The following is a 15,724-nucleotide window of genomic DNA, read 5'->3' as shown; positions in this document are numbered from 1 at the left end:
AGACCACAAATAGTAAGCCAAACAACGTGTCCCTCATCGTTCCCACTAAGTACGTCAGTGTTGGGAACCAAACTTGTAAGTTTGGAGACCAGACAGGACTCTTGCCATTTAAATGTGCTGATTATTTGATATGGACAATGGGAGCTGTTGCAAAGCGAGAGTGCTGGGAGGCATTAGGTTGACGGAGTGGAAGTAGGGCAGGAGGGGGTGACGAGAAGGTCTGAGCAGTTATGCAAATGGTTTTGGGTTATCCTGGTTATGAAGAGGCGAGTGTGAAGGGAGTGGATGCGACGGGGTTGGGAGGGACGGGAGATGGGTCTTCAAAATAGGACATCAGCCACCAACTGTGAATTTCCTGTTTTCATTGGATCTGAAGAGTCCAGTGTTCCTCCTCCGCTGCAGAAATCTCCCCTGGCTCGAAGGACTGAGCTTATTTACCCAGGAAGCATAAAGCAAACAGTATGGCTACTGATACATCCTGCAGAAAATCAAAAGTTAACTCACTCTTACAGCGGCAAATAAACTGTTTTCATGTGAAAACAAAGACGATTATTCGCAGCGCCTCTGCAGCAGTTCACACACTCCATGTTTTGAAGCGACAATTGGAAAAGGGCCTGACAAGAGAACCCAACCAACAGTTTCAAGTACATCAATGACTGACCTCGCAATGGAAGTCCCAGAAAGACAGCGAGAGGCTACAGTGAAAAAGAATCCACAGACTAGGGAAAGGGCCATTTGATGCAACACGAGGGACTTTGTAACAGGCTTTTCTTGGATGGGCAACAACTGACTTCCTACCTCTTTAAATTTACAATATGATATGGAAATAACTCAGCCGCCAACAGCTTTTAGAGGTCCCTGGAGTTCGTGGAGCTCCTGGTGGAAATTCAAACCTGAAGGGTCTCTAGTGAATATCTTGTTACTCGTAACAATAAGTGGGTTTGTACAATGAAGAGAAGAATGGAGCTGCTGTGAAACAAAGAGGGCTGCTGTATCACAACAATGATCTGACTTGACAATGAACAGTGTAGCTTGAAAACATAACTCTTTGGAAACGGCTCCCAAGGTGGAACTTTTTGACAAAGTTCCGACTCCGCCATTGTATATATGGAGGCAAACGCCACTTTTTTTTTTAAACATTTGGGGCCGGTCTCTGTATAGACAGTGGAAACGCTGCTATTGTTCATCTTTAATCCCCTGCTTACTATAGAAGCAGCACCTCATTGTCCTTTAACTCGGACAAGTTAGTGAGAAGGGTCTTTCATTTATGCAGCAAAGTTTGTTCCCCGTACTCCAAACTCTCAGGAGCAGTGTGCAGTGACTGTGCAGCGTTTTGGTTTAAGCGCCTCGTTCAGGGACCCACAGTGATCACACAACAACCTCTGGCAAGTGAGCATTAACATGAGCCTGCACACTGAATAAACATCCGCATGTCCAATTGAGGTATGAGCTCGTCTCAGCTGTTTTGAGGTGCTTTGTCCTGTTATTGGGTCTTAAATCTGATGCAATTTCATTTAAATGTAGTGAATAAATCAAGACGTCAGACTGCCCCACATCGTGTTGAATGAAAGAATTCAATAATAAAACTAGGAAGACTTCCTTATCGTAGTATTTTCAATTATTGATGAAGTAATGCCACAACTTTTTCTTAAAAGTAACCAACTGTAATCAATGAGTAGTTTTTAGTAACTTGTACAACTGTGAACCCTTGGTGCAAACCCTTTATATCCTAATCAATGATCACATTAGACTTGATTGTGTTTCCTAAATCAATTATTTGTATAATCGGTCAAATTATTCTCACTGATGAAGTTAGGTAATAGTTTTGTAAATAAAATAAATTACTACTAAAATGATGATTCAATCCATTTTTTATATTCTCCATGTTTCTAATATATTGTCTTAATTTCAAGCATCGATCCGGTTCCAGCGCTCTCCTGCTCATTAGTGTTTACCTGAAGGAGGCGGTCTCTGATCTGTGGGAACTCTCCCTGCAGATCAGTCAAAGCTGGTTGTTATTTGCTTGTCTCCTGAGCAGCTGAACGTGTTCCCAGCCAGGGTCCTTGGAGAGCTTCCTCTTATGTTGCATGATGATGGAAACTGAAGCCAAGTTCTGAGGAGGACGCCCGGTCCCCTGGCTCTCACTTCTGGTGTGACCTGTAATCCCATCAGAGATAGTGTGTCCGTGATGGGAAAATAAACAGAAGTGAGGACTGATCCCACCGCTCAGCACTCATCGCTGAGGGTCATCGGAGTATACTCATTACATTTCAGATTCTTTAAAAGTCTTTGTTCAGACCTATAGAAACCATATACAGGAACAGTTTTATTTAAAGTCCGACAGTAATCAATGTAAGTGGATGTTGACAAGAGGGCCCTGTCAAAATAATAGTTTAAATGAAAAGCCTGTTTTCACCTTTGTACATTGAGAATTCGTTTTCCACTTCTCACATCAGGGCTGTCAAACATACCACTAAGCAAATTATAAAAACAGAAAAAAAGAATTATTAAAAAAAAGAAAACATAAATTTTTTAAGTACATTCCTCACAGGAGACAAAACACAGCCACTGAGACCCGAGCGGAGATTTCAGTGACGCTGCCATTAAAGATTAGCCTCACAGCCATGCCGTCAGGGTGAGTTTATAAAACCACTGATAATGCAACAGCGATAGGAGAGGTTTTATTTTCCTTCAACAATTTACTGTTTTTAACCAGAAGGTTTCATAAAAGTTTCCTTCATGTTGAGATTGTAGTCATTTTCCAAAGTAATTGCTTGATTTCATGAAAATAAAGACATTTTTATCTTGCATGTGCTTTGCCACAACACGGAAAAACTTTAAAGTTTGAATTAAAATGGTTATCATGGCACTACTTTACCGGTCCAGCCAAGTCAAGATGAAATTGCAAAGTATGAGTGTGACCCTCGAACTCCAATGTGTTCAAGACGCTTGTCCTGTAACTCTGCTGTGAGGGGGTATAGCTCAGTGGTAGAGCATTTGACTGCAGATCAAGAGGTCTCTGGTTCAAATCCAGATGCTCCCTTGCATCTCCATGGTTCTTTGAAAAGTGTTGGACTTATCTTGCTCATGTCCTAGGATTCTATGGGACTTTACGAGTTAAGGGAATTCTTCCCCTATTCTCAGTATCACTTATACTTAATTAATTCTTCCTTCAAAATGAAGCTCAATCCTTTCACTTTGAATCTTGCAAGTGGAATTCTGTTTTTTCCCCACAAATTAAAAAAGGTTTTAAAGAGCAGAAACAATGGGTAAACGGCCCAGAGGAACGTAAAACAGAGTGCATTCTGAGATAAAAGGAAACGTTGTGATCTTGAAGACAAAGCTGCAGCTTTGAGCTAATGTCTTCCATGTTGCGTGTGTTTTTTTTTTTCAACATGCTGGATCCATACAGGGTGAATGTGAACATGTGTTTCCAGGCAGCTGTGGCATGTTGTGACACAGAGACTGTTTACCTGCCGTACGACATCCACATTCAATCATCTTTGTGCTGAGAACTATAAATAGCAAGCCCTTTAATTACACTGTCTGAGCTCAGATCTGACATGCTGATGCAATCAGCGGCAGAACCCAAGCGTATTGTGGTGTTTATTTGTGGGTTTGTGGGCACCATGGTGAGGAAGTGGGCTTGTCAGGAGAAACCAGATTTCATCTTCCTGGTATTCTGCAGTAATGTATTTGAAGGGGGAGGTCAAAGGGGGAGGTAATAGTTGCGTGGGGGAGCGATTTCAAAAGGGACAAGAAAGCATGTCGGCGGGTTTCAGCAAAAGGTTGGAATAAACTGAGAAGTAAGGATGTGGGTGAAGCTGGAGCTGGAAAGCGTTGCTTTTTCACTTGCCATTTTAACAACTGACATTGTTTTCACAAAACCCAAAGGGCCTGAAACAGTTTCCAAGGTGGGACGAATGGCTGGCGAGCCCAGCAGAAAGAAAGAAAGAGCTGCTTGATCGAAGGAGAATGGAGGCCACAGAGACGGCCCCCTCGGCCTGGTTTCTTGTGCGTTTTTCAGACCGCTTTCTGTGCTCGTTTTCAAAAGGCTAACAGAAGGTCTTGTTAGATGATAGAAAACAGAAAGGTAAGTTATGTTAAGCACGTAATCGAGTTGTAAAGAATTAAACACCTGCAGTGGGAAATAAGTCTTTGTTGCTTTTGATTACAAATGGGATGTTGATCCAGTGATTTCAAGGAGGCCTGAAGCTTTGCTTGATACCATGTCCACTCACTGTGGAACTCCGGAATCTCTTTCCCCCGATCCAACGGTTCTCACCTGATAAATAGTTATTAACTGACGAGTATCTGCATCACTTGGTCAGTGCTATCATATCTCTGATGGAAATGAATGAATTTAATATGAATTGGATGTGTTGATTGCTGCTGGGCGTTGGGGTTACTGAGCCTCCACCAGCTGCGCATCGCTCTGAATGGAACTTGTGTGCTTTTGGTCGGCGTCCCAGCAGCAGACGGCACTCAGTTGCGAGAGCCAAAATTTGAATAACAAGTGTTCGGGAATGGCCAACTGTTTAGAGTCCTCGCAAGGTCAATGAAGAACAATGGGGCCTGTTTGTGCAGCAAACACCCACCTCATACTTGGTTGTGTTCGAATAGCTTCACCCATCAGAATTTTTTTTTTTTTAAATGAAAGTGAAATTCCAATTTGGAGAATCTCGTCACTTTCCACCATAGTTTTAGCATTACCATAAGAATCAAGCAAAAATTTACACTTGAAGTTGCTGAAAGAACCAGAAGAGCTACAATCGCAGAAAAATCTGGATATTCTCAAACATTAATTCAGATTATTAATCAATTGAATATTGTTTCTTTATCATTTTGTTCCATGTGTGCTTTGTTTGTACTTTTTGCTAGTGTATATATCATATATTAGGATTTCTTACTCTCTCTCTCTCTATCTTTTTTTTGACGTATCTCTTTTTGGGAGTCAGTTTTATGGAATCATAGGATGTTTTTTTTTTCTTTTCTCTTTTTCTATCCTAGACTGTAGTTTCAAAGCAAAGGGATGGCGCCAATAAAGGGCACAGAGTTCAAACTTTTTGCGATTTAAACAGAGTATGTTGTTTTTCATTCCCAAGTTGATGGTTTGATCGCCTGTCTTGCCCTGTGGAGGTGTCCCTGGGCAAGACGCTGAACCCCAAATTGCTCCCAGTGGAGGCTGAGCACCTTGCATGGCAGCTGTCGCCATTGTTGCCGCTGTGAGTGTGAATCAGTGAATGTTCCTCAGAGGGTCAAGCACCATGAGGCTGCTGGTGTGGTGAAAATGCACTTTAAAAATGGAGATTCTAAAATAAATATCAGTCTACAACAATTATGAGCAATTCCTGCTTACTTTTCCTGTAACTCTTGTAAAAAGTATTGCTCTTTGGTTGATTTACTTTAAATTGCACAACTTGTTTGAACTCATTTGTAGGGTATACAATAACACTCAAGTTAAGAGATCAGTGATATTGTAATGGAGGCCAGCAATGTTGTTGCGAGGATTTTTGAGCATTTTCATCAAATCAAAAGATTGAGGGTGAATTTGTGAAAACATGTGCGCAGTGAGAAACTTATAGTATCTCATAGTAAGGACTACATCAGCCAATATCAGAGGGAAGTGTGTATGAGGGGGTATAGCTCAGTGGTAGAGCATTTGACTGCAGATCAAGAGGTCTCTGGTTCAAATCCAGATGCCCCCTAACTTTATCTTCCCTTCTAGTGCTGCCTGGACAAACAAAGAAACTAAAACTCACAGGACACTGGCTCTCAAGGCCCAGCATTGACAATCCCCTGCTCTATAGGGAAAGAAATCTTGGTTTGCCTTTCAAATTGAATGCATGTTTTTGGAAGTAATCTGGAGCACTTGGAGAAAAACCATTCACAGGGAGAGCATGCAATCTGCACACACAAGGGTGATGTTTCACACCTACTTTCTTATGAGGGAACTCACCTGTACACCACTGAGTTCCCCAGAATCATAATAACTTTAGTTTATGATGCCTACAGCTTGTTTCTGTTGAATGATTAGTTGATATTTATGTGTCTTCAATGTCAGTCTCTACATCAGGAAGAACAATACATGTGATCACCATGACTTCTACCGATAACCATTTTTGTATTTTACTCTTTAAGATCAATATCTCCACCAGTTTGTTTTCCAAAATCCATCAGTTCAGTTTTCCTAATATTCAGACTCAATTTATGTGAATGAAAACAAAATTTGAAGATGGTTCAACATCGTACACGAGAATGGATTTTAACCGCGCCTCCTTTAGTCCATAATAGACAGCGGCATGGCGTAAGCCCCGCCCACAAGGCGTGGCCACCTCGGAAGCTTTTATATTACCCCACATGACTGGTCACTCAGACGCTTTCCAGCGATGCACCGTCACGGATCCTACGTCCCGTAAGTTGAACCATATGGACTGTGCGTCTCGAAGTGAACCTTAGCTTTTAGTCGCTTTTTTATTTTTAATTTTCAACAATGTTGAAGAATAATGGGAAGAATACGGCGATCTCCGTCGCGTGCACGGCGTGCCTGTGCGTGCTGCTCGTGCTGGTGGCCGTGCAGCATCACCGGGTCCGGGTGGAGGGGCGCGCGAACGCAGAGGAGCCCGGGATGCGCGCTCTGCTCCAGGACGCGAGCGCCCGGGATAAGAACGGCTTCTCGGCGTACTTCACCAAGCTGACCCGCGGACGCAGGGAGGTGGCGAAGCCCGCGCGGTCCTCCGCGGACCCCCCCGCAGCCGAGGACATCAGCCCGGAGGACATCTTCATCGCAGTGAAGACCACCAAGAAGTTCCACCAGTCCAGACTGAACCTGCTCCTGGACACGTGGATCTCCAGAAACATGCAACAGGTATACATTAAATATGCAAGGGCAATATTTGATGCATTATTAAAAAGTTTACATTAATTATCAACCTTTGCATGCACAGACTGCAATTTGGGATGTTTGGATGAGTTGCTTATTTGTGGGGTAATGTGACTTGTTGTTGATCCACTGCAAACATGCAGGTGATGCCTCTTTGATGGAGATTGACTGTACTCCACTCCTCCACCCCTCCCACCCCCACCTCCTTGTCACCAGGTGACACACTGAAATTGCCCCACAACCCCTGATAATCGTGCTGAATTTCCTCCGCTCTGTCACTTTTTATTCTCCTCTTGAGTGATGTCCCTGAGAATGGAGGGAGCAGTTTCAGGACCCCCTCTTCTCCCCTTTTTCAAACCCCCCTCCTCTCTCCCCACTCTCTATTATTCCTCCTCTTTTCGGGTGTCCCTGTGAATGCCCCGGGTGCAATGGATGCTTCACAGCACCGACTCCAGCGCTGTCCCCCTTCCAGCACTAACAAAGCGTCTTTCTGAAGGGGGAAGAAAAGCTTTCCCAGCCCCTTGTCTCCCCTCTCTCCATGGGAACGTGGGAGCTGAGTCTGGGTCAGGCTTACTGGAGGGACGGGGAAATCGGGGGGCTTCGTTAAGGGGATGCCTGGGACAAAGGGGTGCATCTATAGGCAAGCCGAGGCTGGGAATGCCACGCCGAGTATAAAAACGCACCCTTGAGAACCACGCTTCTTTAGACTGTGCACAAAGATGTAGTTTGAGGTAAACCGTGGCTCGTCAAACTGATTTTTTTTTTTTATGAAGTCTTTTTAATTTGCCCCGGGTGCCGTCACACTCAAGGTTTTCAGCATCGGTGGAGTTTGTGCAGAGATCTTCTCTCATAAGGTGTTTGATGTCATTGTAATAAAAATAATAGGCTGTCACAATCACTTAGCCGTCACTTGTTGGAGCAGAAGTAATCATTAGACACAATCACCTGCCTGGCTTGTGTTAATGATTAAAAACGCCCGCTCTTATGTGAAGTGCTAATTGGTTGTGATTCCTTGCAGTGATGATGTGAGTGAGTCCACTGCAGAGCGAACAGCGGCGCTGTCGTAGGCAGGCAGCTGGTGCGTGGCTGTGTGCACAGAAAAGGACCGACTAAAGCGCCACAATGCAAGAGGGAGTTCCTGGAGGAAGGGTGCCAGGTGGTCGGGGGGGGGGGGACTCTGAACAAAGGACAGCCTTAATGCCAGCCATATGATGCTCCCAGTTCCCACCATGTACATATGGCCATCCTCTGCGCTCAGGTTTGATTCTCACGCTCAGCTGATGAACATCTGCGGAGTTTAGATCCCCCCTTTTTTTAAATTTAAATTTTTTATTTTATTTCCGCACACACAAGGGGTCCCATGTGATATTTTTGGACAAAGAAGAAATCTGGTACTTTACAGTTTGCAGGGAGACTTTTTTAAAGTTGCGTCCAGATGGGAGTTGCTATCTGTTGCTGTTTGTGTGAGATCAGGGAGGAGAGATTATCTCTGTGATAGCTGCGTTGACACATAGCGCCTGTGGCCTTCTTAATCTTTGAGCCCATTGAGCACATAAATACCAGGTTTTTGTAAATCCCACCACTTGCTATCTGTATGTGAATAGCTGCCGTCTGAATGGGGGGCTTGTGCTCCAGAAAGCCTCCTCCATCCCCTTCTGTTTCTTCCTCTTCCTGATCTCGCACTACGAGCCAGTGGCAGCTTTTTTTATCAGAGGGCAGATTCATTTTCTAGCGTCTGGACAGCTGGCACTGACATCTTCATGGTAGTGTGCCATACATTCCTGTCTTAAGAGGACCACAATTAGCCAACACTTCAACAATGAGTGCTTTTAGGCTTCAGGGGAAGAAAAAAAAAAAACTTGGCGCTGCAGTTGAGTTGATCAAATGGCTTCGGCTCGAAGTAGTAAAGTACAAGTGGGCAGAAAGTGGGTGGTTGTCATTCATGGGTAAAAAGCTCAGTGTTGGGATTCTGTGCCCATTCGTGAGGATTGTTTCTACACAGACGCACAGTTTTACTACTCTGGAAGATCGTCTGGTATTTGTCTCATTCCTCTCCTTTTGTCTTGATGAAATGGGCCGAGATGCTTTTAAATGTCCGAGACAGGACGGGGAAGGAGTCTGGGTGGAGGCGGTCGATTTAAAGACTGTAGCCCGGTGCCCTTCCTTCCTGGGAAGCTGGAGACAGCCAGCTCGGCACCACGTCGGCTCAGACGGGGCCGTGCCAGTGCGTCCTGTGTTCAGGAGCACAGGGTCACCACACCCCTTCATCTCCTCCTCCTCCTCGTCCTCCTCGCCCTGTGGGCCCTCTAGCCTCTTATCTGCACTTCACACACAACCATCTCAAAAATTAGTATTCTCTGAAAGTAATTTATTTTTTTTTTTTTTGCCTTTTCATTTGAAAAACGGTGAGAGAACAAGAGATCTTTGTCTGAAGTTTTTTCTTTGGTTAACTCCTGCAGCTGTATGCAAATGCTGGCAAACACATTGAGAATTTACCCAGTTGAGACTTTACCCAGCATGAAAACGTGCAGCATTGTTCTATTGAAGAGGCTCTGGTTGTGCATGTGGCCTGGGGGGGTGGGGTTGGGGGGACTGAATGGCCACACACGGTTTTCGATTTACTAATCAGCAATGAGACACCCCTACACCCATCACCCCGTCCTCCCTCCCTCCCTCCCTCCCTGTCTCTGTGCGAGTGCCCGGGCAGCTCTTGCAGCTGCCTCAGTGATTAGGCCGTCCATTCAATGTGGCTTTAAAGCAAACAGCGCCAGCCTCTGATCCCTTCACCAGTGAAACCACCGTCTTTTCTTAAACAAATACAGGCTCATGGCTGCAGCGTCGAGCAGCATCTGCTCAGAATTTGTTCCACAAACTGCTCCAGTCTTTGTTTCCACCTCCGCCCCCCCCCAAAAAAGTAGACCTTCGTTTGTCTCCTTTTTATTTTAATTCTTGTAAAATTAGCATCCTGTTCATGGACGCACAGCACAGGCGTGCCGCTGGCCGGACGACTCACAGGAAGGGGTTGTGCAGCTGACACACAGCGCTCAGTTGTTCGGGGTCGAGGCGCCACGACCTGGCATGTAGAGACACGTGGCACAGATAAGGCAGCGTGGCGTTCGGCAGGTGCTGCCTTCACCTGAGGTGAAGAGTAAACACACCACTGGCAGTTACAAAGCCCGGGGGCAGCCGCCTTTTCATCACCACTATTCACCAGCTTGCACCTGCTCGGTGTGAGTTATAAAGAGGCATCTAATCCCCCCTCCCTCCATGCTTCTTTTAAAATGCTTGTTCATGTTAGGTGCCCTTTGTTGTTGACTGCTTTGACAATTGCTACATTCAACAGGCAGTCCTGTGGTTTCAGCCTTTCTAACCTTTTAAGTTTGGCAGTCGCACAGCGATAATGTCAGAGTGGACTGCGGATAATAATCTTTTATTCCATCCAGCCTGTGCTGACTGTAACATTTTCCTGATACAGTTTCAGCTGTGTGCGACGTGCTGCAGCCTGGCAGCCGGTCCATTAGGGTGGGGGGGGGGGTTCAGTCAGGATGTGCCACATGAATGGGGTGTGTGTGGGAGGCGGACAGTCTGCCTCCGCCTTTGTTGTTTGTCTGGGATGCTTTGGGGCGGCTGCGTAGTTGCCATGGAGAGAGTAAAAGGCGGCACAAAAGGCCTTTATTAGAGCAGGGGGCTGTTTAACTCGATGCATTTTCCACTGCATAAAAGGCACGTTGATTGATGCTAATCACACCGACTGCGATGTGAGGGCGAAGGCGCTGTCGAATCTGATCGTGTGACCACTTCACATGATCGGCCCAAAGTGGGCTGTGATTTTATGAGTTTGAGGGGCAACTCCACTTATCTGTGATTTCTCTTGTTTTTCCCCCGCAGACGTACATCTTCACGGATGGAGAGGATGAGGAGCTGAAAAAGAAAATCGGTGAGTTTTATGAGGGGAATCTCACGTGGGGAACAGAGATGTACTTGTTTTAAGAAAAAAAAGACCAGTTATATTAAGCTCGATGCCATTAATATTTTGCTTTGAGCTTTTTTTCCTCAATGAAAGATGGTATTTACATATTCGGCCTCCTTTTGTCGATTACATCAACACCATTTCTGTCTTTTGCTGCCACAGGGAGTCACGCAATCAACACCAACTGCTCTGCGGCTCATAGTCGGCAAGCTCTGTCCTGCAAGATGGCCGTGGAATATGACAAGTTCATCGAGTCTGGGAAAAAGTGAGCATCAGCTGGCCTTTTATTTTACCACTGAATGGTGCGTTAGTTTAAATACGCCCAGATCTAACAATATTTCTGCTTCTCAGGTGGTTCTGTCACGTCGACGATGACAACTACGTGAACGTTCGGACTCTGGTGAAGCACCTGTCTCAGTACCCCCACACACAAGACATGTACATCGGTAAACCCAGCCTGGACCGGCCCATCGAGGCCACGGAGAGGCTGGGCGACAATAAAATGGTACGGAGACGAGCAACTTCTCGTGACCGAGATTTTTAAATATCTTACTGTAGGTTACTGATCTGATAATACTGTACGTATTCTCACTTCTTTTTTTTTTTTTCCATAGAAGCCAGTGAATTTCTGGTTTGCTACTGGAGGAGCCGGTTTCTGTGTGAGTCGCGGTCTGGCTCTGAAGATGAGTCCATGGGCCAGGTAAGAGACGAATGTTTTTGGCCCAAGTTTACACGACGGTGTTTGAAGGGAAAACATATTGTTTTTGCGTTTTTGTTTCAAATAATTTTGCGTTTAAATGGCAGCATTTTGAACATGATGCACTGTAGTTTTCAGGTTTGGCCACTAGTGGGTGCTGTTGGTCATAAACTTAGAATAAACCTTGTTATTGGAGCGTAAACTATGTGCTTTAAGTCGATTTAACAATTGGAGCTTATTGACAACCTTTAGCTCGACAGAAATCCTCAACAGGTGTGTCACAACAACGTTAACGGGTTTTTACTTTGCGTCTTTTCAGTGGTGGTCACTTTATGAACACGGCAGAGAAGATCCGTCTGCCTGACGACTGCACCATCGGCTACATCATCGAGTCCGTCCTGGGGGTCCCGCTGACCCGCAGCAACCTGTTTCACTCCCACCTGGAAAACCTGCAACAGGTGTCGAGATCTGAGATCCACAAGCAGGTAAAAATATAAAAAAGAAAGATATATAAAAAGCTTCTTGTACTATTTGTCAGATCAGCATGAGGGTTTCGTCCTTTTCTCATTGTTGTTTTTCCTCCAGATCACGCTCAGTTATGGGATGTTTGAAAACAAGAGCAACATCATCAATTTGAAAGGAGCTTTTCCTGTAGAGGAGGATCCATCGAGGTAAGAAACGCTCTGCCTTGGAGGCCTCATGAAACAAATGCCCAGGAGTATTAGTGCAGAGAAAAAAAGGAATTAACTGCAGCTTAGGGATTATTCTTGCCTTTTTACCATGTAATCTTTTTACATAATATTGTTTGGTTATTGAACCGTTTTCAAGGCTTTTCTGAAACTCAATAGAAAACAATACATTTCTGATAAAAAACACTTGGAAGTAGAGGGGCTGTGTAATGGAATGTAATGGAATGTAATGGACATTGGCTGGTTTTTTCATGGTGCCGTAACAGGATGCAGTAGTTTGTATTTGACTCGACTCCACAGATCTGACTCCGGTCTCTCTGCTCTGTCTTCCAGGTTCAAGTCTGTGCACTGTCTCCTGTACCCAGACACCCCGTGGTGTCCCCCTCGGGTTGCCTTCTAGGGCGACCGCTCCTCTCTCATCCTCGTCCCCGTCGTGCCTCGGTATCTGAAAGGCTCGCGGGGACCAGTGTTTTGGTATTGGACCGTGCAGCCGCTGCGTTCTCGCTGTGGCTGTGCGCGGTCTTTATGTGTAGTTTTACTGGGCTGCTGTGCGGCCCGCCTCGGTCGGGGACTATTCCTTCCTGTCGGGAGCCAGGAGCCTCGCCCTGTATCGCTCGCAGGCGGAGGCAGGAAGACGCTTTCATCGTTAGCTTTTGCAGGCAATCAGTCGAGCTTTGTCATGTATATGTTGCTTGTAAATGTTTCTGCAATTCTCATAGAATGTATTGTCGTTTTATTGGAGCCTTTTGCCAGCTTTAGTTAACTCTCCTTCGCTTTTAACCCATCCAAGTCTGTTTGCAGACTTTGGGCTATTATCATGTACAATTGGCTTTTATTTAGTTAGCTGATGACTCCGGACAAGTTCTCTAATATGAAGATGTACTTGTGCTTTAAAACAGACAGTGTTAACACCCCCCCCCCCCCCCCCCCCCCCCCCCCCAAATAACTTGAGCTGGCAGTTGGCAGAATTCCAAATGCATCTTTTGGTCACTTATTCTGAGGTATATCAGGACAAAGCACTTTTTCCTTATTTGATAAATTTTTAAAGGTGAACTGATGTAGTTCACACCTTTTTACCAATATGCCTCAGATTTGTGTCTGAACTAACAAACTAACCCCTCAAAATCTCCGCATTTACTCATTTAGATTTAAAAAAAAAAAAAAAAAAGTATTTAATAAGAGTCCTTGCATTAGTTACAATCAGGGAAAAGTAATGAGTGGAAGAGATTTTGACTTGGGGTTACAATCATCCTTTTGAATTGCTTTGAAAAGTCTCGGGTTGTTGTTTGTTTATTGCACAGCTGTGTTTCAAATGTGCTGATGTTTGCTCCTCACCTCTCAAGGTACAACAGCAGAGAATTACCGGCTTTAGCTCGCGTATACACCATTTGGAAAAATAGCAGCCCCAATTATCTGTAAAGGAAGGGTTTCGGGCGAACAACCACATGTATAATACGAGCCGCAGTCTATACTTAGTTTGCACAAAGATGCGCCTCTTTGCTAATTGTCAACATGAATGTTTCCCCCATTTACACGTAATTCTGGCTGGTTCCTGTTGAGGCCTGCGAGGTGAGAGCAGCTTCAGTGTTTCCACATGGAGGTGTTGCGTCCCTCCGTGTCATTCCTCACCCATATTGGGTTGCATTATCCATTTTGATTACAGTATTGTATACTGTGCCTTCGGTTTAAATAAGTAGCGGTTGTTTATGCTTAGAATGTAATTTCCCTGTTGTGGTTTACATATGCTTTTAATGACCTGGACATGATTATTTGTTCCGCTTTGAACTGTGCTAAGTGACTGTGGTGTTTATTCTCCAGTATCTGGAGGGTTCGAACAGTTCATTCCCAATACTGGCTTCTCAGGGATTATGAGCTGATCCTGGTATTAACTACCATGGGACCCACAGTGGGACCTGAAGTGATGAATAAAAGTGCATAACCACTGAGAAACTGAACATATTTGGTCATGTTTTTTTTTTTTTATTTGACTTGCCCTCCCAAGTTCAAGAGGATCCGAGTGAATTCTGGTTTCAGAAGATGCAGTTTAATGACACGAGCTCTGGATTTATTACCAAATGTGGTCACAGAGGAACATCCTGGTTTTCTGACAAAGCAAAGTTTAGAATGATAAATCGAGCGCCTGTTGAAGTAAAGGGCTTCACATTACAGAAAAGCAAATGAAGCACAGATTTTAAACCAAAACACACAATTAGAAATAGAGCGACGGATTAAGACTGAATAAAGTATTTAAATTGTTTTTAAGAGACGAGATTAGGTTAGACAAATATTTCCATGCAGGTTATTCCAGAGTGACAAAGCTGTCTGAGACTATATCCAATCACCGTTTTAATTCAGCTTTGTATCGTCAATAGAGTCTCATCTTCACCTTTAAAGTGATGTATGTTTTTCATTTATATAGTACCTTCATATACAATGTTCAGCCCAAGGACTTTCACATGGAATAAGAAATCTGTAGTATTAACCGAGACCAAGACATTGAAGGTTAAAGCAAAAGTCAAGATTAAGATAGAAGATACCATTAAAACCACATACATGATGCAAAGCCTTTGAAGAGCCACAATTAAAACACTGGAACTAAAGCAGAATATAACTTAAAACCAGTATGTTTATTAAAAGCAGTGACATAAGATAACATCTTGAGCTGTTTCTTGAAATCATCCAAGGAAGATTCTGTTTGTTCCAAACTGAAGGAGCAAAAAAACCAAATTGACGCTTTACCATACTTGTTATATTTCATCTTCGGTATGTTGAGCTGACCTTAGAGTAGTTTGGAACATCTTCGGACCAGCAGTGACATCGTAGTATTGCACACGCTCATGTAAAACTTAAATTTAGAAAGAAAAAAAATCTAAAAATCAATCCTAAAAGACACAGGCATCCAGTGAATTTATGCTAAACCTGGAATAATGTTCGATTCTGTTCCAGAGGAAGACTCGAGAGGAAGTTGCAGCATACCGGTAATGAATGTTAAACTCTTATTGTCGAGTTTGAAGTGGCATTGAGTTGATGTCTTGTTTTATTACTATTACTGAGTCGTCCTGCAGCAAGGTTGTACAATCAATGCAGTTTGATCATGTTGCAGATCTCTAAATGGATTAAATGAACGTATTATTGACCGTCTCCAAGTTTGTGATAACTTTGGATTTACAGTATTTGTAATGAATTGAGAAAAACAGGTATTTCTCAATTCGTCTGCTTAATAGCAGAATTTATTACAAACTGTCTTGTTGAAATGATAAGAAACTGGTGCAATGAGGTAACCTGCAGTGGAAAGTATTTACAATGTATTACTGTAATCAAATTAACTTTAAACACACTGAAACTGCATATCAAATACAATATTTGCACAGTGATCAATAACAGCTGATTTTAACCTTTAAGCCTTATTGAAAAATGGTTAGAAAAATTATGATCGGAAAGAAAAGTTTAGATTTTACTTCAACAGATCAAGTTGAACTAAAATA

At 43.8% G+C, this 15,724-nt stretch overlaps 1 protein-coding gene across 1 annotated transcript; it reads left to right on the top strand.

Moving 5' to 3' along the window:
• The first annotated feature begins 6,374 nt into the window (after positions 1–6,374).
• On the top strand, positions 6,375–14,192 carry lfng (LFNG O-fucosylpeptide 3-beta-N-acetylglucosaminyltransferase). Its single transcript, XM_080487167.1, has 8 exons — positions 6,375–6,868; positions 10,772–10,820; positions 11,016–11,118; positions 11,205–11,358; positions 11,468–11,553; positions 11,870–12,035; positions 12,136–12,221; positions 12,573–14,192. The coding sequence occupies exons 1-8, from the start codon at positions 6,494–6,496 to the stop codon at positions 12,637–12,639; spliced, it is 1,086 nt and encodes a 361-aa protein (XP_080343293.1). The 5' UTR covers positions 6,375–6,493; the 3' UTR covers positions 12,640–14,192.
• Positions 14,193–15,724: the final 1,532 nt, after the last annotated feature.

This window comes from Lipophrys pholis (genome assembly GCF_963383615.2).
Source record: "Lipophrys pholis genome assembly, chromosome: 19".
In the NCBI taxonomy this organism is placed as follows: Eukaryota; Metazoa; Chordata; class Actinopteri; order Blenniiformes; family Blenniidae; genus Lipophrys; species Lipophrys pholis.
The sequence above is the reverse complement of the archived record's forward strand: the minus strand, read 5'-3'. Positions and strand labels throughout refer to the sequence as shown.